Source organism: Sphaerodactylus townsendi, linkage group LG05, assembly GCF_021028975.2.
Source record: "Sphaerodactylus townsendi isolate TG3544 linkage group LG05, MPM_Stown_v2.3, whole genome shotgun sequence".
Classification (NCBI taxonomy): domain Eukaryota; kingdom Metazoa; phylum Chordata; class Lepidosauria; order Squamata; family Sphaerodactylidae; genus Sphaerodactylus; species Sphaerodactylus townsendi.
Window position 1 is genome coordinate 80,901,747 of NC_059429.1, and position 22,698 is coordinate 80,924,444.

At 42.8% G+C, this 22,698-nt stretch overlaps 1 protein-coding gene across 1 annotated transcript; it reads right to left on the bottom strand.

The window, feature by feature from the left end:
- Positions 1–7,087: 7,087 nt before the first annotated feature.
- On the bottom strand, positions 7,088–21,389 carry LEMD2 (LEM domain nuclear envelope protein 2). Its single transcript, XM_048497979.1, has 9 exons — positions 20,380–21,389; positions 18,999–19,039; positions 17,700–17,775; positions 14,987–15,063; positions 13,817–13,896; positions 11,793–11,938; positions 10,200–10,301; positions 10,004–10,106; positions 7,088–9,012 (listed from the first exon to the last, which is right to left on the bottom strand). Exons 1-9 carry the CDS (start codon positions 21,380–21,382, stop codon positions 8,862–8,864), a joined length of 1,779 nt encoding a protein of 592 aa, XP_048353936.1. The 5' UTR covers positions 21,383–21,389; the 3' UTR covers positions 7,088–8,861.
- Positions 21,390–22,698: the final 1,309 nt, after the last annotated feature.

Consider the following 22,698-nt stretch of genomic DNA (forward strand, 5'->3'; position numbering starts at 1 on the left):
GTTCTACTGTCATCTCAAGTGAAACATGTTTTACAAGTTTTCAAAACCCTAGAAAAGCCTGGAAAAATGGGAACAGAGAGTGGAATAAGCATGTACACATTAGGCAATGATACTTCTACCATACTGTCTTTATCTCCCTGAAAAAATAGTTTCTCTCTTTTTTCTATGTAAACACACACATACACAAAATCATAGAATTAAAAAAAGAAGGGGCCTAGTGACCATTCAGTTCAACCCCCTTCACCATGCAAGATGACCTAAAGCATCCTTGACAAAAAATATCGAATCTCTGCTTAAATGTCTCTAAGGAGGGATAACCCACAACATATCTGGGCGACTGATTCTACCACAGAACTGCCCTTATAATTAAAAAGCTTCTCCTAATATCCTGTCAATACTACCCCACTCATAATTTCAACCCATTACCGGTATTATGAGTTCTATAATCCACTACCAATTGAAACAGTGCCCTACCTTCCTCTAAATGACAGCCCTTCAAATACTTAAAAAGAGTAGTCATATGCCCCCACAACCTCCTCTTCTGTAGGCTGAACATTCCCAGTTCCTGCAACCTTTCTTGGTAAGGCTTACAGCTTCCATCCATCAGGCCAGGTGCCTGACCATGGTGCCACAGCCATGCTGGCCCGCTGTTCCTGGCAGCGTGGGGAGGTTTGAAAGGCAAAAGCCTCTTCGCTGCAGGGAAGCCTCCATTGGACTAAATAGACTTACATCAAGTAAGTCCTGAGCTTGAACTGCTGGCAGAATGTGGGCAATGGCTGATAGGGCCCTGGCTAGTATGGCTCTTCCCCACGGCCATGCACCTGCTACACCGGCGGTGGTGTTGCCAGACCGACTTATAGTGGGCTACAGGAACCCTGTTTGCAGGACAGTGGTGTCTCTATCCATCTCAGCCCACCCTTGGGGTGCCTAGCAATGCAGTGCCAAAAATGGGGAGCCCATTCTTTGCATTGACTCGGTGTACTCCCAAGGAAAAAGGAACCATGTCTGGACTTGTTCCCCTCCAAATCAGCATTGCATAATGCTTCTCATACCCTTCCTGACAAGATTAAGTGAATGTAATGCCCTGGCCATGGAAAGTGTTCCCATCTCCAGCTTTGCACCATATATCCCGTGAAGACAATAAATGTGTTAATGTGCTTGCCCACCTGGTGTTATACTAACCCAATGCTTCTTCTTCTAATACCTTTAACGACCACCTCAATTGCACTGTGTAATTCTACAGTGTAATTTCTTCTGCCAACTTCAGCAAAAATACCCCCCCCCCACACACACACACCTAGTCAAAGTGCAGGCAGAGGTGGCGGCCTGCTTGGTGCCACCGGCTCTCACGCTGTGGAAGCCGGCAGAGCTGAGCAGGGAATCCCTTTCTGCCCCACGGAGCAGCCGTCTGCTCCGTTGGGGGGAGGGAGGATGACGGCGGTGGCCTCCTTGGTGCCACCGGCTCTCATGCTGCGGGAGTCAGCAGCGCCTAGCAGGGAACGCCCCCCCCCCCCCAGAGGGGTGATGGCAGCCTCAGCATTTTCTACCCGCCATGGGTCCCCGCACCATGGCCACCCCCATGCATCATCATACCTGCAGGATAAGATAAGTGGTGGGGCAGGGGGTGTGCAGCGCAGGGGCCCATGGGGGGGGGACGACAAAATGCCCAGCTACTACTCTGCATTGGATCCTTCTGCTCCAAGATCAGGTGACTATAACCCTTACTCCCCAATTCCCTCATCTATTCCAAATCTACCCCTGCACAATTGCTTATGTCTTAGGACTCTGTGTGTATTCTACTACTTTGATTGTGTGCTTGTGTACTCCCATTATCCCTAAATGAAAACTGTTAAACTTTATTCATGCTTCTGCGAGTTTCTTGCAAAAACTGATTTCCATATACATAGCCAAAGTCTTGAGCTTGCCCAACCTTTTGCTAAGCCAAGGCCCCTTCCGCACACGCAAAATAATGCATTTTCAAACCACTTTCACAACTGTTTGCAAGTGGATTTTGCCGTTCCGCAGTTTCAAAGAGCACTGAAAGCAGTTTAAAAGTGCATTATTCTGCATGTGCGGAACGAGCCCAAGAGTCTGCTCTCACTAATTCTCCATTCTAAAAGCAAGATACTCCCACCACTTCGGGTAACAGCAGCAGGAGTGCAGGAAAGCTGATATGACATCTGGCGTGGCATCCAACCACCTGGGAGGGTAATGGCGGCTGCATACTGGCAGATTTGCCATGTGCCACTCCCATTGGCGGATTTCCCCTCCCCCCTAATCTTGGATGGGACTGTTCGTCTACAAACTCCTAATCATTCACAGTGCTCTATTCGGTACCCGCTCTACAATTTTTATATCCTTCCTATAAAAAGGCCACCAGAACTGGGCACAAAGCTCCAAATGGGGTCTCACCAGTACAGTATACAAGTGGTACTATCATATCTTGCATCTTAGAAATTATGCATTTGTTGATAAACCCCAAGATAAAATTTACTTATTTTGCTTCTGCATCTCACTGGCTACTCAATTTCCAGTATACTAACACCTCAAGATCCTGTTCACACATGCTATTACCTAGAAGAGTATTTCCAATCAACATGTGCACATAACATTTTTACTACTCAGCTGGAAAAAACTTACATTTATCTCTATTTTACATACACATACAATTATCTAAACTTATAGTTTGCATTATATGTTTATCACAGAGTACCTTTCAGTGGGTGGCTGAGCAGAATGAATGGATGATAGAACAGTAGGGAATATGTGGGTGGTGATTTATGTGCTGACATCCTTGGCATTGATCTGAGCCACCTCATCCTTTTATCTTTCTTGCACAGACATTTTGAGGCTGGGCTTCCAGCATCACTCAAACGAGTTTTGAGGATGTCTCTTCCCCCTTTTGATCTGGAAGTATAACTGTCACTGGACTTGACAGGAGCAAACAGAGGCGGGACAGCATGTACTCAGCACCAGTGAGAAATGCACAAGAAAGTTTCTCAATTGCACTGTAAAAATGGAACATCTGATCCTTACCTGACGACACTCGAAAATGGAAGCAAGCCCTTTAGGCCTGGCAGACAGCATTGAGTCCCAGTGGTTACAGCTTTATTTTGTCTGCACTAGAGTCTTCTGTGTGAGTGGTTAAGATTCAAGAAACAAACTCTTGTTAGAACTGCTGCTAAGGCTACTGCCACATAAAAGAACCGAGGCTGCTTGGTTATGATGCATGACTATTAGTTCATGTAAACCTGTATTTCAGATTGTTTTGAACCACAGCATACCTTGCAGTGCAGATTTCACACAATTAAATTTTTAAAACCCTCTGAGTGGGCAGAAAAGTACCCATTTCATCAAATGAACAGCAACAAGGGCTGAAACTGTTTTACAACGTAATAGCCTAGTGCTATATAACCAAGGGACCATGTTATAATTTGACTCCAGATATGTATTAAAAATTTCTGAAACCAGGCATGAGTGGGAGGGGCAAGTGGGTCACTTTTCCTTTTAAAAACTAAAGACCTGGTTAGGGGTTTTTTTAATGATAAAAAGGACCTAAAATGCTCTCCAAAATGAAATAAGCAGCTGATGTAGTATATTATACTGATCTTGACTAGCAATGTCATGAGGAGTATTTGAAAGATGCCTACGACAATGGCACAACAGTACAATTAAACACTACGGGAATGGCCTTCTCACAACACAAAACGGACACAGGCAGAAAGTACGGTAGCATCCTTGCAACAGAAGTGTTACTGTGCAGAAAGACATCTGGATCCTATGCAACAAATGGGCCTTTGCTGCAATGCAGACTCATTGCCTGAAAGGTGACCCACTACTTGCATTCTAAGGAACAAATCACTAACATGACATGTGATGCTGTTCCTGAAGGTACTAAACAAAAGCATTAAGTATATCCACCAAATGTTTCAGGCTTACAGGTTGGCTCTTGAGGAGCAAGCTCCGTTCAGGCAAATTCCCAGGGGCGTAATGGCCATTGGGCAAGGTGGGCAGCTGCCCAGGGCACCACCTTGTGGGGGACATCAAAATGCAGGGTTCGTTTTTGGGTATTTTTAGTGGTTTTCCATTTTTGGCCTGCAGGGGGCGCAGGTTTAAGGCTAGCGGCACCAAAATTTCAGCGTATCATCAGACGACTGTCCTTATGCTACTCCCTAAGTTTGGTGAGGTTTGGTTCAGGGACTCCAAAGTTATGGACTCCCAAAGGGGGTGCCCCCATTGTTTCCAATAGGAGCTAATAGGAGATGGGGGCTACAGTTTTGAGGGTCCATAACTTTGGCCCCCCTGAGCCAAACTGCACCAAACCTGGGGGATATCATCAAGGCAGTCTCCTGATGAGACTATGAAAGCTTTGAGACTGTGCCTTCAGAAATGTGCCCCCCCCCCCAGCCTGCAACCCCCATTGACAGGAATGCAGAAAACTCAATGCAGAACAAAGATTCTTGGGCGAATTTCTGGGATTATTTCCTGCAGAAGGTGCATTTTTTGGATGTATCGGCACCGAAATTTCAGGGATATCATCTGGAGACTGTCCTGATGGGATCCCCCAAGTTTGGTGCAGTTTGGTTCAGGGGGTCCAAAGTTATGGACCCTCAAAAGGGTACCCCCATCTCCTTAGCAAAGAATGAAGGATCGGGCACCCTTGCTGAGGGGTCCATAACTTTGGACCCCCTAAACCAAACTGCACCAAACTTGGGGGGTCCCATCAGGACAGTTTCCAGATGATACCCTTAATTTTTGGTGCCAATACATCCAAAAATGCACCCCCTGCAAGAACATCCCAGAAATTTGCCCAAGAATCTTTGTTCTGTATTGTTTTCTGTATTGCTGTCAATGGGGGTTGCAGGCTGGGGGGGGGGGCACATTTCTGAAGGCACAGTCTCAAAACTTTCAGGTTCTCATCAGGAGACTGCCTTGATGATACCCCCCCAGGGTTGGTGCAGTTGGTTCAGGGGGGCCAAAGTTATGGACCCTCAAAACTGTAGCCCCCATCTATTAGCTCCCATTGGAAACAATGGGGGATGGGGCACCCCCTTTGAGAGTCCATAACTTTGGACTCCTTGAACCAAACCTCACCAAACCTGGGGGGTAGCATAAGGACAATCTCCTGATGATACACTAAAATTTTGATGCTGATATGTCTAAAAATGCACCCCCTGCAGGCACCAATGTCCTGCTGCAAAAAAAATTTTGGTCGTGGTGGAGTGGCTGCCCATGGGGGCATCCAACTCAGGTTTTCCCCAGGGCTACAGTTTGCCTCGTTACGCCCCTGCATATTCCACTTTTCCTTTTGATTCTCCCCTTCATACGACTCTTCCCAGTGAAACTGGCATTGCTCCCTAACAAAGCTTCCCATAAATATAGCACAGCATCTAGCTGTCATGTCTGTGGGAGACTAAACATTTAAAACGAAAAGCCTTTAATGGAAATGCAAAATAAAAAGATAAAGGGCAAACTTTATTTTAGATGCCTAGTTGATGCATATTTTTTCAAGTCTGACAGTAAGAGGACACGATGGCTTTATCAATCTAGGTTTTTAAGATTCATATATAGGCTGCACAGCAAGTACTGAGATAGAAGAAAATATTCAACATAAGTGAACAATTATACATAAGGCTATTCACATTAAAAGATGTAACTGACCATACAGACTAAACTCAAGCAGGCAACTGTAATCATCTGTAGTCTTTACCACAGAATGAACCTGCACGCTCAAATCAGCATCTCTGCAAAGACTTTAAAGTGATATGTAAACTTACAGCATCTAACATAACCTGAAACAACAACAAAGGAGGAATTAACACTTTTGACGCACAAAGGAGGAATCATCACTTTTGACAAACAAAATCATTTCAGCTTCTTTTAGAAAACTGAAAACTTTCCTTTAGAAAACTGTAGAGTGCTGTGCCAGATCAGTTGCAAAACAGGGGTAAGCAGCCAAGGGATAGATACCAGTGAGCTATGAAAACCCAACTCACTTCCCACCAATCTTACTATATACTAAGATGTCATTATAGGGTATGCAATAGATTGTGCATCTGGCATTGTTTTCTTTGATATTTTTCAAGCAGTGCAAGTGTAGACATTTTCAAAGGTTTTTTGTTTCCTCTTAGCTGAGAGATTAGGTGGAATTTTCTTGATGTGTTGTATAGAACAGAAGACTATTTGGCTAACCTGGGTTCAAATCCTCTGCTCAACCATATTGTGGCTTTCTGAAATAACCATATCTCAATCCAAGTTCCCTTTATGTATTTTTCCTGGAAGTGCTTGGCAGGAGATACCTCAAGAGTTTTCAACATTAAACAAGACAGAGCTCAGTACTTTCTGAAAATATGATCCTTTATGAGAGAAACAACAGCTTTTAAGAGAGTTGAAAGTAGTTTCCAAGGCTTCGTTTCCATGGTATACATGGGAGCCAGCATGGTGTACTGGTAAGAGTGGTGGACTCTAATCTGGAGAACCAGGTTTGATGCCCCACTCCCTCATGGGTAAGAGCGGCAGACTCTTATTTGCTGAACTGGATTTGTTTCTCCACGCCTACACATGAAGTTGCTGGATGACCCTGAGATAGTCCTAGTGCTCTCAGCCTCACCTACCTCACAAGGTGTCTGTTGTGGGGAGAAGTAGGGTATAAATCCAAACTCCTCCTCCTCCTCATTATACAAGTTGAGCAACTGTCATGATTTTAACACAATGATTTTAACACAAGACTAGCTTACCACAAACAAAGGAAGGAATAAAGTCTGTAAATCATAACAGTGATTTTTCTTTCAAACCAGTTCCACCCATAAGGAAAAACAAAAACTTCTGGACTTATTCTAGTCTCTGCGAGTTTTAAAGTCAGAATTCAAATATTAGTGTTTACATTGAATAGTTGATTCCAAGTGGTAGAGTTTAGAGATTTTTATTTTCTGAGTCTGCTTTTTTTGGAAGCACTACTGTGCATGGCCAGTGTTCTACTGTCATATTCAGTGTGGAGCTCAGCAGTGTTTCAGAATAAGTATCCATAGGATTAAGCTATTTACGTTCACCCTTGTCAGATGGGGTGCCAGTTACAGATACTAGCCAGTCCAGTTTGTAACAAACTTTTATTTCCCAAGATAAATGTACAGAGACAAGTGTAAAAGAAATAGCACCAGCCCATTTACATAAAAAAGCAATGAAACAGTTTAAACAACTGTACAAAATAATCATGTTTGGCATCTCCTCTTGAGTCAGATGGTAAAAAATATCCACAAATGTTTTAAAGCCCTAAGAATGCAGGCAGTGTGGAAAACTTTTCCAGCATCAGCAGAAATTAAGAACTCATTAACCACAAGGGCTTTCCTTCACTTGATTATCCACTTTGATCAATAAGGAGAGTATGTGTAAAAAGATGGCTAATGCCATGGAGACATCTGTTAAAATCTCTTCTTTTCCTCTAATATACCACTGACTCTACAGATGGCAACATGTGGGGATAAAATTCAATGAATACAGGATTTTCTTCTACTTAACCAATAAGACCTCCTGGTGCTTTATTTATGGAGGATGCTTTTCTTTGTACCGCTGATGAATCAGCAGGACGCATATAATGAATTGCTGAATGCCGCAGCCTTGAAGGACACCCAGGTGAAAAACTCCAACCCTTCAATTTTTCAGTAGAGCCAGCAGGGGGAGCAGAAGGGCAAACTTCAAGTTTGGACCACTTCTGTGTGTAAATGAATTAATATGCTTGTTGAAAGCCAGAGGCAGCATAAAGCCTCAACCCACTTTGTCTTTGGAGACTTGTAAGTGCACACTTTACTATGAATTCATACATGCTCTGCTTACAGCACCTCCTGGACAGAGGGCCATATTCATAATGGGCTGGTGCAAGCCCCGAGTCAGTATGGAAGTGACACATATTTGATTGAAAGACTCTCTAACATTACAAGAAGCGTGGATGGCATTCTGGTACAATATATTTTCTTAAAATAAAAGGACACACACTTGATTGTTTGGGACAGTCAATATGGTTTATGAACATAACAGGCTACTGTATTGCTAGAGCACAGCATTCCACTCATTGCAGTGCTGTTCAAATTCTTGATTTCTATGGCATTTTTGTATTCAACACTGCAGCCACCCCCTTTTATTTTTTTCCAGAGTAACACACATGGACTACATATGAAACAGATTATGGCTGTTGCTTTCTGGGGTTCTCCCTCTAGTCTTTTTTTACTGCAGGCTTTTTGCTATTTTTACAAGAATGTATTCAGCGATGTTCTCTGAGCTGACATTATTCTGTTACCTTCTAAGGGGAAAAAAGCACAAAGACTGCAGATTGCTACAAGCCCCTCTCACTTTCCCAATCGGTCTTCAAAGGCACATGGAACACACCCTCTAAGTCCCACTATTACCCTACAAGCAGGCAATTCTGATCCTATTGGTAAGCACAAACATCTTAACACCTCACTCTCCACCCATGACATTTGTGTAATGAACAGCTGCTAATTCTCTTTAAAATACGTTGTAATAGTTTTAGCACTGATGATCCAAGTGGCAAGTCAGATACAGTTTTTTCTCCAAACACAGAATAAAACTATCTATGGCATCTTCCAACTGGACATTTTCCTTTTTCAGAGGGCTATTCCTGGGAAGTCAAATACATGCCAGAAAAAGGTAGCTTTGGTGTGCATCTGCATATCCATTTTATATTCCCTACTGACAAATTATTGCCTTCAACAGTCATTCTTCCTTCTCATACATTTGAACAATAGCGTCAAAGAGCGCACCTGAGTAGAGACAGCACTTTCCCTACCTAGAATGGGGCACATGACCCCTGCACAGTGTTGTAAAGCTGGTTAGGCCTTTCTTCAGGGCTAGTGCTCTGAATCTGACAAGTAAGAAGGTTGTGTCCAACGCCACACCAGCATATCCTCTCCTGCTACTCTGTGTGACTCAGTCTGAATCCGTGACTCATTGGAAGCTAGGAAATCCACTGCCCGGTCCCAAATTCGCTTCATTATTTTCCTGAGATAATTAAAAAAAGCAGAGGGAGAATAACACTTCGTAACCTTAGCTGAATGTATGTGCATGCAACAGTGCTGAAGTATCCCTTGCCTGCCAAGATAAGATAAAGGAAACAGAACCCACAATGGGAATCATGGAGTTATCTTGTTTTGGGTAGGGCACATAAGGGCCTCAGCTTACAGGCAGCAAAAGGAAGCTCAAGATTGCAGTAGTCTCCAAATCTGGGCTGCGATATTACAAGGAGACTTAAAGGTCAGAGTGCTAAGTGAATGTCTCTGCTGTTGGGTAGGTGCTGGTTGGATCTCCACTTTGAGCTCAGATCTAAGGATAACAAAGGCAGATAATGTGACCAATATGATGCTTCATTTTGTACTTAACAGGCCAGACAATAAAGGAAGAAAATGATGGTGTGATTAAGGTACTGAAAACCTTGAAGCCTTCCTATACCAGATACTATATAATAGATATACCACAACTTCGGTACTGCTAGACATCTTTCTCTCTCTCAAAAACTTGCAGCAGTTTCTCAAGTAATGCACAACATACATAGAATTCAGCACACAGAGATGACCACTAGGTGGTCGAAAGTACAATCAAGTTGCAGTCAACTTCTGGCTCTCCCACAGGGTTTCAAAACAAGGGACGATCAGAAGTAGTTTGCCATTGCCTGTCTCTGCGTAGCAACCCTGAACTTCCTTGGTCGTCTGCCATCCTAATGCTAACCAGGACTGACCCTGCTTAGCTTGATGAGATTGGATTATCCAAGTCATGGTGACCACTAGGATAGATGGTGGGTTTTTTTTTTAAAAAAAATTAAACACATTCAGGAAGGGTAGCTATATCAGTGATTAACCATGACAGTCAAGTGCGTAGAGGAATGCAGCTCTACAGGGGATAAACTACAAGGGATGGCTGCTCTTGCTCTTGGAGACCGACTTCAAATCTATAGGAAGAATTCACAGCCATGCTTAAAACAAAGACAGAATTTTACCTGTCCTGTGGTGGGATGAGTGTGTCTCTGATGTGCAGGATGCCTACATAGGGGTATCGCTCCAAATTCTGCTCCCATTCTTTGTAGTGATTCTGGACAGCAGCTATTGAAAGAACGTTGCAGAGTCAAGAAAACATGCAGTTCTGTTAAACTAAGAACATTTCAGTTGCATTTCAAGCTGCAGATGAAGTTTTACCTATGATTTTCTGTACCATTTTATACATGGCCCGCTCCTCCTCTTCTCTTTTCCGCCAGTAATATTTCAGAAGAAGCAAAATCCCCCAAAGGAAAGCTAAACCTGTGAAGACAGCACAATGACAGAACTGTGAGAATGTAAATAAACAGCTAGAAAACCAGGCACTGAGAACACATACACCAGGCCTCCTGCAGTTCCTGAGATTGGCCAATCAAGTGCATCTCTTTTTTTTAACCTCCCCCCCTCCCATTTAAGCACATCTTCCATGCACAGAAGTGTGACTTATAAAGCCTCAGCACTTTTTGCAAACTTAGTTAACCATCTGGCAAATCTTGGTGGCACTGGAAATTGAGATTGGATTACTAGTGCATGCTATATTTTAAATCTGTTTTAACACACCTGTTTCATAAATTACTACGACCTGTTGTAAGTCTTTGGATGGGGATGAGCTGCAGACAAGACAGCATCATCACAGCAAGCCATCACAATTCACCCTTTCACCACAAAGCTCAAGGCAAAATATTTTATATAACAATGGAATGGCTCCCCAAGAGCGGCTCCCTGAGGAAGGCACCATCTCTAGAAGATTTTTAAAAGGTAAAGGTTGTCCCCTGTGCAAACATCAGGTCATTACCGACCCACAGTGTGACATAGGCAGACTATGCTTATTGGGTGATCTGCCGTTGGCTTCCCCCATCATCTACACTTTGCCCTCAGCAAGCTGGGAACCCGTTTTAATGACCTTGGAAGGATGGAAGGCTGAGTCAACCTTGAGTTGGCTACCTGAAATTGACTTCCATCAGGATTAAGCCCACGTTGTGAGCAGAACTTTGACTGCAGTACTAAAGTGTACCACTCTGCACCACTGGGTTTCTAGAAGATTTTAGGATGTTTACTGCAGACCTGTTTTTTTTTTTTGGGGGGGGGGTATTATATTTCACATGATTTAAATGTGAAACTGTAAGCCACCTTTAGCAATAAGGAAAGGCAGAGTATAAATATTTTAAATAAAAAATGACTATTTCAAGCTCACCAAGCAAGCTTCTTGGCTGAGCGGGAATTTGAACCTTGGTCTACATAATCACAAGGCCACCTCTATGTTTACTTTCACAGGCAGATAAATGATAGTGTCTCCTTATTCCTGCTTTCCTGTATAGATTTTTTTTTGCTGTCACGTCACAACTGATTTAAGGCGACCCCCATATGGTTTTCAGGGCAAGAGAATGTTTGGAGGAGGTTTGCCTGCCTCCATGTCACAACCCTGGTATTCCTTGGAGGTTGCCCATCCAAATACTAGCCAGAATAAGGGATGATAATATGTGACAGATCACCTAGCGAGCTTCCATGACACAAGTGGGGACTTCAACCTGGATTTCCCAGGTCCTAGTCCAGCTCCTTAACCACTACACTATGCTGGATTCACTATAGTACTCACATACATATCCTTTGAAGAGGGCCTTCTACAGTGTGTGTACAGGAGATTTGTCATCTTGGTCAACCTTCTAGCTACTATGATAATGCCTGCGAGTGCAACTCCTAAAAGAAACTAGGGTATTAACAATTGTTTAAACAGGACCCCGTTCCGAAACGTACTCCAAAAGAATATAAATAAATTTGTAACGGCTGTGCATAGCGCTCGGTGAAAACGGCATCCCAAACTCATTCGAGGACGGGTGGACTCAAGACAAACCACCTGGTCGACAGAAGTAACTTCTCCTGAAGTATCATCGCCTTGTAACCTGATAGGAAGGAACATGAAGAGACTTTGAACAAAAATAAACACTCAGATGGTCCATGTTTCTCAGGCAGCTCATTTTTTTTACCCCACTGTCAAGAATGGGGTAAATACAGGAACAGTAAAGATGAGTGGATGCAATATAATTAGCATTCAAGTTGGTTTGATATCTGATTAACTGCAAAATGCATTTTATATTGCTATTATCTCTTTTTTATTTCTTATCAAAAATCATTTTGATTTCAAATAGCACATTTGCCTCTGAGAGCTTGAAAACATATGTATATTGGCACCCTGCCTGCAGTGAGTGGCTCTTGCTACCTCCCACACAGCTTAAGAGTATAATCTATAACATCAGGATGAGACAAGCAAGGAAGTCCTTATAAATATATAATAGGCACTTAAAGAAACTTTGCAGTTCTTCAAAGGGTGAAGCAAAACAGCAGGATGATTTGCACACGGTTATATTTACCCTCCAGATACACTGTGCAGCCATTATTGTACCAATAAACTCCAAGTACAAGAACATTAATGAAAGTGAAGAGGGAACACACATTTTGATTTGTCCAGAGGTAAAGATAGCAAGGATCCTGCCATTTATGCCGGTGAGCAAGTTAGCTACCCTGTGAATGTGATACAGCATTTTTAAAGTGCTAATGTGTTTTCAGTCCTCCAGTCCATAAAACACCCTGATAAACACAGAAACATTCACTATGAACATTAGACAGCTGGAACAAATACTCCCAGTGAAACACAATCTCTGTGACTCTGCTGAATTCATACCACATGGAATCAAGGATAGCGCAACTGAGGTCATATTTCTACCACTGGATAAAGTGCCATGGTGTTAAAGAATAACATCACTTTGAACAAAGTATAGTTAACAAATATCTTTGATGCCTGGAATCAGTATTACATTTCATCTGACAGCCCAGAAAAGACGCTGGATGCTCCTTTCTCCAAACTGGGAGACTGCCACACTCCAAACTCTCAGTAATTCAAGCACCCCTCTGATATCAGCATATTCTCAGGTTTCCCCTTCTTGACCTGCCAGAGCTCTTGCTTATTTTACATGATCTAAGAAGACCTCAGGCTGAGGAATGAAACCCATCAATATATATGAGATGCCAAATTATATAAGATTAGACCATTCTGAATAATTTCTTTATAAAATAGAGATCCTACCAGTTTTCAAATAACTCACAGCAGATTAGAGTAATGCACCAACTGAACAACAACTTGCTATTTATATATACTTAATGTTTAGAGTGCTTCATATTGTCTCAGTAATCCTTTACAAAGTAGTTATGTATTATCCCCGTACTGCAAATGGCAGGGGGAGTGGCAGGGGATGAGAAATAGCGCCTTGCCTATATCCATCTAATTATGGCACAAGCAAGATTCAGTCTCTTATAAGCCGTGTAACAACCAAAGACTCTCAAACAGGGCTGTAAAACATGATCCAGCCACACAGCCCATTATCCAAGTGTGATGACCTGCAAGGTGTCTGACATTCTCATGCAAACTCAGGCAAGCAGGCAGCAAGAACATCAGCTCCCTGGAAGGCTGCCATTCATGGCTGGTCACCTGTGTCCGACACAGGGGCTCACATTTTGCGTAGTCATACTCTTAGATGGATCAAATGCTAACCTAAATAAAAACATTTTGCAGTGCCTGTGGAATGTCTGCAAGCTCAAGAGAAGATCACTGGTTCTAGAGAGCTGGGCACTCCACACCCACCCACCCACGAAAGGATTTCTCTGTTTTCCAAGAAGTGTCACCTCATTCATGAATGGGATCCTAAACAAAAGGTCCCTGACACATTTTAAGGGATGGTGGGCTTACATGGGAATCACAACAATGATTGTTTCTGTATACTCACCATATACCTGAATCCTTCTGATTGTCCAGTAACCACTGCAAGGCATCCCTAAATTTTGCTGCAGAGCGGCCAGTCACATTCTACAAAGAAAGAAACCCCAGCACATTAGTTCTGTATTCTCCTGTTCATAGATGGTTTTCTTACAGATGCATTACTTGTCTTGTCAATTATCAACTACTGTATAACTAGATTCAGCGGAAGGACTTGGGTCGGCGTTACTGACGCCGACCCGACGACGCCGGGACCGTCCGCATGGACGGTCCCAGAAAGAACTGGGAAGACGGCACCGCGGGCCCCGTCGCCCGGTGGACTTACCTGCTCTCCGGCCCTCCGACGCATCGCCGGGGCCTGGGGACACGCCTCTCCTGCCCTGCGTGCCTGCTTCAGCGTTGCAGAGCAGGGGGGCGTGTCCCCAGGCCTCGGCGACGTGCCGGAGGGCCGGAGAGCAGGTAAGTGGAGGGAGTGGGGGAAGCGTCTGGAAGCCGCTGCCGTTCGCACGGCAGCGGCTTCCAGCCCGCGTTTCCAAGAAAGTGCACTTCCCTGCACACTCTGGAAATGCTGGCTTGGCGCCGGTCGGGCGGCACGGCTGTGCTGCAGCGGTGCCCCCTGTGCGAATGGCGGCCTGGGGACGGCGTTTTTGCCGTCCCCAGGCCGCCATATTCCGCCCGTGTGGAAAGGGCCTACGTGAATTTAAATAAATGCAACTAGCTGGAAAACTGAAGGTGAACTGGCTACCTTTTACATTTTAGTATGTGTGATCCAAGTGTTTCTGTGACGCAGATCACAGAAAAACCCCAAGGCTGAAGTGCCACAACAGAGGTAAGTATAGTACACACTTAGCAGCCTTTTTCTGTAAAGTTTTATACTGCTTTTTGATGATGAATGGAAAAACTTTACTTCTAGCTGCAATAAAAAAGCAGGAAACCTTTGTTTTTTCAGGAGAAAGAAATTGCAAGTCCAAGCAAATCACATTATTTCAGCTTCTCAAAAAAAGCAAAATGAACTTACAAAAATGGAACATTAGGTAACAGTTGGAACCACCACCCCTTCCCCGGAGCTGCTGAGAGGGAAAACCAGCTGAAGAGCTAGTCTTAGAGAAATAAGAATCAAATACAAATAACAAAAACAAAAGCAACTCTTGCAACAGAAACTTATTGTGACTGGGATTACCTCTATATAATCTCTTGCTTCTTCAACCTGAATGCATTTACTTTCTAGATTTTCAGCATTTCCACACTCAAATTTGCCTGGGGGGTGGGGTGGGGTGGGGTGGGGTGGGGAGGGGAGAAGGCAGAGAAGAGAAACCATCAGTGTTACTATGCAGAAAGAACCTTTCCCCCCTTAAAAACCTTGCCAAAAAGTACAGAGCTCTGAGCCAAATTTTCCTTTAATTCAATTTTAGAATGACCAAAATGCTTATACAGAACATACACAGCCAGCTTATTTTATGACTTCTAGAATAACATAAGGGAAATTACTTTTTACGTTCATGACATAAGGGGGCACTTGAGTAGTAAGGAAGGATTGCTGCCTTTCATGCTTCTAGTAAAACAGATTCTCTATAAGCCAGATTCCCAATTGTGGTTCTAGAAATGCTTGCAGGCAGTCCTGGGGAGACAGTGAAAACAAGGGAGGAAAATGCTCAACAGTCAGAAGCCTCTAATTTGATCATAAATTTGTATTGTGCAGCTCAAGGAGTGGCTATAAACTTTCCACTGAGTGCTAATGAGGCAAGCCAGCTTTTAGTTTAAATTTAAAAGTAATTTTCCTCTTCAGCAATGTAAGCATCTGAAATGGAAACATCGAAGAACCTTCCAGCTGATCCCTTCCCTATGGTGTAGATAGCTTTGCTGACCACAGACGACAAATACAGTAGTTAATTTAGGAGATTTTTGAAATATCCTCCCCCCAAAGGGTGGTTATATATGGTAGAATGCAAAAAATACTAGAATAGCAATCTTTACTTCAGCAAAACTTAAGAATCACTGAGATCCTGGAAGTCAAACTCCTACTACTCTCCATCCCCTATATACAATAGAATAGAAAATCAGTTTGAACAAAATGCAAACTTTTAACTTTTCTGCAATATCAACAGTAAACATGAATGTTTCTGAGATACATATTTTCTAGTGTGAAGGCTATGCTACAGTACTATACAGTACCTAGGATGATGAGTGATGCTAAAAAAAACCGGTTTATCTACCAATAGTCTCCACAGGACCTTTTATAGGCTAATTCTTACCACAGTGAAACAGTGCAGTGTGCCAGTGCAGACTGAAATGAATATAAATTGGAAAATACATTTAATGTAAGGAAAAAAGTAAATGAACTTTTTGGAAGTCAGCGCATGCATCAGTGCACCTCTTCAAGCTACACCAGCCAAAGGTTTGTATACATATCCTGCTGAGTAAAAGATTAGCAAAAGATCAGCATTTGTTTTTGTTTTGAAAATCAAGGTGCTCCACTGCCAGCATTCCTATATTTGGTTCAGTCCTACATTTTGATTAGTCATCTGCCATTCTGGAAGTTTCTAGACAGAGCTGGCCAATCTTTTTAAATGATGAAATATATTTATGAAAGCTATAAGGATGCCTTTAAATTTTTAATTACTTCAATTAAGCCCAATGGAGATCCAAAAACATCTTACTTTAGTCTTCTATCTTTTATTTATCTTCACAACTCTGGGAGATAGATTAGGGCAGTGGTTCTCAACCTTCCTAATGCCGCGACCCTTTAATACAGTTCCTCATGTTGTGGTGACCCCCAACCCTAACATTTATCCATTTTACAGAGGGAGAACACTGATGAAGAGAGTCTTAGGCGACCCCTGTGAAAGGGTCGCTTGACCCCCAAAGGGGTCCCGACCCCCAGGTTGAGAACCATTGGGTTAGGGTGAGAATGTGTGACTTGTCTAAGTGGATACTAGATTCAGACTACTACACCAAAGTCACTCTAAATTTGTGAACCGTGCCTGCGTTTTGGTCAGGAAGTGGGGGGGGGGGGGGGAAGATATATAAGAACTGAAACTATTCATCCCAAAACCTCTTTATGAAAACATAATGAGCCCTTTTTATGCATTAGGAAGAGCAATAATGCACATGGGGTTGAGGGGGCTGATAAGAAACATTACTTGTTGGGAAGGGCAGGGTAAAAAATCTTGTAAATAAGTAAAATCTTTCAATGTCCTGACTGTGTGAAGAAAAACTATGTATGTTGTATAGGCTCTATACACACATTGCAATGAGAACACATAGGACAGTGGGAGACAGTTGACTGCTGTGACTCCATTGCTCTTTTTAGCCACATTCTTCAGTCTTCCATGAAAAGGGCAACCACAAAAGAAAAACTGGAATATTTTCTCCTGCTAGGTCACTGCGTTAATAAAACTAGAGCTTAAGTTTAGAAAATGAAGTAGGCAATTGTCATCTCCTAAAAGGAAATTAAGACTGAAAATATCTTGGTCATTATTATTATTACTTAAACTTATACCCCAACCTCCCTGCTGAAGAAGGCTTGTCCAATGTATTTTATGTTGTACTGATATTGTATCTATGTGTTGGCAGCCACATACAATATCAATACAACATAAAACCAGTAACAAACAAAAACATCCTACAATAGATACAATATCAATACAACACAAAAATACAATAGATAAAATATCAATACAACATAAAACCAGTAACAAACAAAAACACCCTACAATAAACTTCAGTGTGACACAGTGTGAAAAGAGAAGAAAACTAAGCAAAAGGAGAGGGAAGGCAAGGGAGGCCAGCACAATGACTCAAACTGTTGATGCTCTCAATTATGGGTCTGGTAGGAAGATGTACACATATTGACAACTCAACAGTTGTTTCTAAAAAGGAAAACTAGAACTTACCAGCCTGTATTGCAAGGTAATTATATAACTCATATAGTATGCTCATTACTGTTTCTTCCTGTTTTGCTTGACAGAACTGAAAAGAAAGAAAACAAGTCTTTAGATCAGTACTTCAACCAGCTACTTGAACTAAGACAACTATCTAGTAACAGTGGGTGGGTCCTATCTAGTATGAGCACACCTGCAGTAGATGAATGTAATCCTTCCCACCTCTATCTCCCACTGCAGCCTGCTGTGCCCCCCAATCCGGAAACAGCCAAAAACTTTCCCCGGGGGTGGGGGGTGGAAGTATTTTCCACAAGGAAAACAGGAGGTTAGGCTCTACAGGAGGTTAGGCTCTAAGCTAGAAACCTCCCTTCTGCTCCACTTCAGTATAATTAAGAATGGTATATTTGATCTCTCTCTTCTTGTTAAACAGGGTGGGTTTTTTTGCACAAGTGTTACTGATGAATGGCTGCTCCATTTTGTATGATAGCTAAGGAAGTATCTTCAATATATACCAGTGGTGGCGAACCTTTGGCACTCCAGATGTTATGGACTACAATTCCCATCAGCCCCTACCAGCATGGCCAATTGGCCATGCTGACAGGGGCTGATGGGAATTGTAGTCCATAACATCTGGAGTGCCAAAGGTTCGCCACCACGGCTATATACCAAGCTCTTTCAAGACAGTTTATCAAAAATATCACTGGGGGCAGTCATTACTACTTGTGGTATTCATCAAGAAATCTTAGATAAGGGAGTTAAAAAAGCAGATGAGGGAAACAAGAGAATGCCCACTCCCCAAACCTTATGCTAGTATCCTCTGTATGACAGATGGACAGTTACAGTAACTCATGTTGGGATCTAACAAAATCACAAAGTTGTCACTTTAACCACACACTGTACCAAAATTTGTTTTATCCAGCTATGTATTCTGGAGCATGCACACATCAGGAGAGATATTATATCCACATCACAAGAGATAAAGGAATGCTGGCTTTATTTAAGCTTGATGCAGGAAAGCAGCTTTGCAGGTGAGACTTTTCACACAAATAAATCTCACTTTTGACTAAAGAATGTTTTTTATAAAAGCAAGGATTCAGATTTGTAGCATCTCAGAGTAACATGGTTTGAATGATGATTCTTTTATTCTAACAACAAAAGCAGTCTATTAATTCCACATCAATAAATCATTACATTCTTCCCTGAAAACATCACAGGCTCACTTCTATGACAACAGTGACAATAAATGATACATGCACAATCCTTAAATATTATATTTAACACCTGGAATCCCAAAGGCAAACTCATGCTTACATCATCTGTCCTGTCTGAACAATCTAGGGGCAACAGCTTCACTGTGAACAAGAAGAAAAAAGGGTTAAAAGAAAAAAAGGGTTAGTAGGTTACATATTCCTGACAAGGTCTAAGAGATTCAAACTTGCTCTTTTAAAGGGGTTTGTGGCGTCTTAAGGACTAACTATTTAGTATTACGTTAGCTTTACTGATTAGAAGCAACTAGGGTTCACTGCAAGAAACTTACATGACTATCGTTTCAAAATTAATTTTTAATATATGATTCTATTATACCACATCATGAACTTAATGTTTGTTTGGGTGTTCCTCTGACTTCAACATGATATCCAAACAAGGGAATTTAGGATTATAATGTGTGATTATTTGGAAGTATGCCCCATTTATTTGAATGGGACCTGCTTCTATTTCAATGTGCATTGGACTGAAGTGACCTCTATCTATGGATAGAGTACTATAAAAAGAAAATGATTTGCATGCCATGGTAGTAAATAAGAGATATTATATGCTCCATTTATGTCAGAATAAGGATATTTATGTGGCAGGCAATATAGGATACTGGATACACACTCAGAGACTATATTTAGGTACTTGAAATTCCAATCTTAAAATAAAACAGAGAAATTTTGAGTAAAAATGAGATTTCCTGTCATACTGTAGACAAGTTACTTAAAATGTTATATTGATGAAAGAATACAAGAGGTTTGTCTGTTGATTTCTGCCATGATTATAAGCGCTAGCTCTACTTGACCTATGATAGGTCCTAGAAAGAATGGAGAATTTGCATTTTTTCCATGGTGAAATAAGTGCTAATTTGTTTTCTTAGGAAGAATCACTTTGTAGAATTTTCCCCCAGCAACACGACAACATTCTGAACATTTACTTTTAAAAGCCTGAGACAAATTCCCTACATATCTTTTTGAAACAATATAGTGTACTTTCAGAGAATTTCATAAAGCAGAACTCATTAGTTTCAATTAAGTACACAATAATCAATTTCTGTCTGCTTAAAATTTCTGGTGACTGTAGCAGACCATGGTACATATTTTAGATGCAATACCTGCTTGATGGTCAATAAGAAAGACATCATCTTTCAGTAACTTTCAAAATACAATATATCCTTAGGGCATATACTAACAATTAAATGGGACGGTCACCCTATAGTGGACAAACATTCCTTTATACATTCATCATTAGAACTGAAAAGCTCAAGAGCAAAATTCAGTTGTAAAAGAACGAGTTATTTTTTTACTTAAGCTAAACCTTCAGAAGTACAAGAGACTGGAATAACAAAATTATGGGACTATCAGGAAAGGATAGAACTGGGGCTGAAGAGAAAAGGGGATAAAAGTATCTCAAAAAGAGGGTTAAACTCTGCACGTACAGTCCTCAGCCCCTTCCAGTCGGGCAGGTCCCATCATCTTCACCCAGAGGATGCCCAAGAAAACTACTAACAGCCCCAAGGTCGCCAGCCACAAGAACCAGGAGAGATAAAATTCCAGGCCCCGGCCCTTTCTTCCTGTGCCCTGAGTACTGGCTCTCAAACCTATGCCTGGACGTGTGCCATCCCAACGGGCACTGTGACTTAATTCTCTTCCTGTACTCCACTGGGGTTTGGAACTTCTGGAAGACGGCCTTGCGTCTTTGACTGCTGTCCATGGGGCCCTATAGCTTAACCCCTCTCGGCCTGATCCCAAATAGGAGGTGGGAGTTATTCCCCTTTCTGTCTCCAAATAGGTCCTGTTGCTCAAGCCTGTCCTGCTTTCTCCCGTGACTGATCCCCAAGGCACACCCACACCAGGGGACGTGCCCTGCTCCTTTCCCCACCATTTGCTAGAACTGAGTCCCACTCCTTCCCCTGTCGATGTTGCCCCATAGTGGCTGCTGGACGGGAGCCTGTCTGGGGTGCCACCCAGATAAGGAGGTGTCCATCCTCCTCCTCCCGTCTCCAGCCGCGTCCTCTTGGGGTTCAACCCACCGCTTCCCGCCCAAGAGCTGCTGGGAATCACCCCCACTCCTGCCGCCCCGCTGTCCGTCCCCCAGTGGTTTCTCTGCGGCAGGGCTTCGCTCGCCCACGCCGTGTCCCTGCGGGAACGCGAGTAACTCCCGCCACCCTCCTCCTCTTCGTCCTCGCCCTCTTCATCCTCACTCTCTCTCCTAACCAGGACGCGGGCCCGAGGAGCTACTTTGGGGCTGCCACTCGCGGGGCTCCTCGAGCCCGGAGGGTGCGCCCGGCGACTCCTCAGCCCGGCAGCAACTTCAGCCCGCAAGCGGGTGAGCTTCTTAGCGTAGAGTTTGCGGGTGGAATCAGTAATCGGTCCCGGCTGGTAGCCCAGACCCAGCAGTTCCGCCCGCAATTCTGCGTCTGACAGCCCCATTGCGGCCATAGCCTAAGAGAGAAAAGAAAAGTATGAGTCGGAAGTGATACCTTTCTAACGAGGAAGCACTACCGCCATCTTGGTAGAGCCTCATGGTGTCCCTCTCGCTGCCATCTCATGGAGGTCAAAACCTCCGCCGCCGCCGTCCGAGAAGGGAAAAAGAAAAGTGGGATCCTCCATCTTGAGAAGGTCAACGGCGCTTGCTTTTTAAGTGGGAGCATCGCGCTTCCAGACAGAACGTCAAAACGGTGTTATTCGCTGTTGTAGATTCTCACAGCATTTTTTAAAAAATTTCTTGCATGCTTATTAAATACTATAGAGAAGATAATTTCGATTTAAAAATCCACTTGTTTCAACAACATCCGTCTATTTGTTGGTTGTCGAACTGACTACCTCTGAGTAACGACTCGGCTTCCTTGCTGATTTACCCTTCAAGTATAATGAGCCTGCTAAGCAGCTGAAAACGGGGCAGTTCAGATTATCCTAATTTAAAAACTAAAACATCCCTTTTCAAAGGGACAGGCACTCCTCTACAGGCAAAATAATATGGAACTTGGCCCAGTAAATGGCCAAAAAAAGCCCCTCCCCCCCATACTTGTGAATTTGCCTCAGTAGCGTTTTCCAGTGCTGAAGTGAAGGTTGCTGTTCAAGAAAACATCCTCACAAACACAAAACATTTTATTCCCCATCTGAGAGAATATAAGAAAGAAGCAACTATCCTCATTCAGGAATGCATTATTTATTTATTTATTTATTTATTTATTTATAATTTGATTTATAGGCTGCCCTCCCCCAAATGGGTTTAGGGCAGCTTACAACACATCTATAACAAAATGAATAAAATCATAAAAGCAACAGTCAGAATTCCTAATATAGTATACACCAATGGCACCTTAACCACTTCTAAAGTAAAAGGGGGAAGTATAGAGATAAGCAGAAGCAAAGGGAGGCTAGGCCTGTTGGAATGCTGTTGCTGTCCTCAACCGTAGGCCAGGCAGAATAGCTCCATCTTGTATGTTTTAGGGTAGCCAACCTCCAGGTAGTGCCTGGAGATTTACTGGAATTACAACTGGTGTCCAGACTAAAGATCGGTTACCCAGGGGAAACATGGCTGCTTTGGATGGCGGACTCTACATGGTTGTTTCCTCCCCAAGCTCCACTATCAAATATCCAGGAATTTTCCAACCCGGTGTTGGCAAAGATTTCAGATAGCAAATGCTGGGGAACGCTGCTTGAGACCATACGGAGCTCCAGCCAGGCAACGTTAGATAGACAAATTTGTCTAAGCATAAGGCAGTTCTTGTATACATATTCATTGCCTCTAC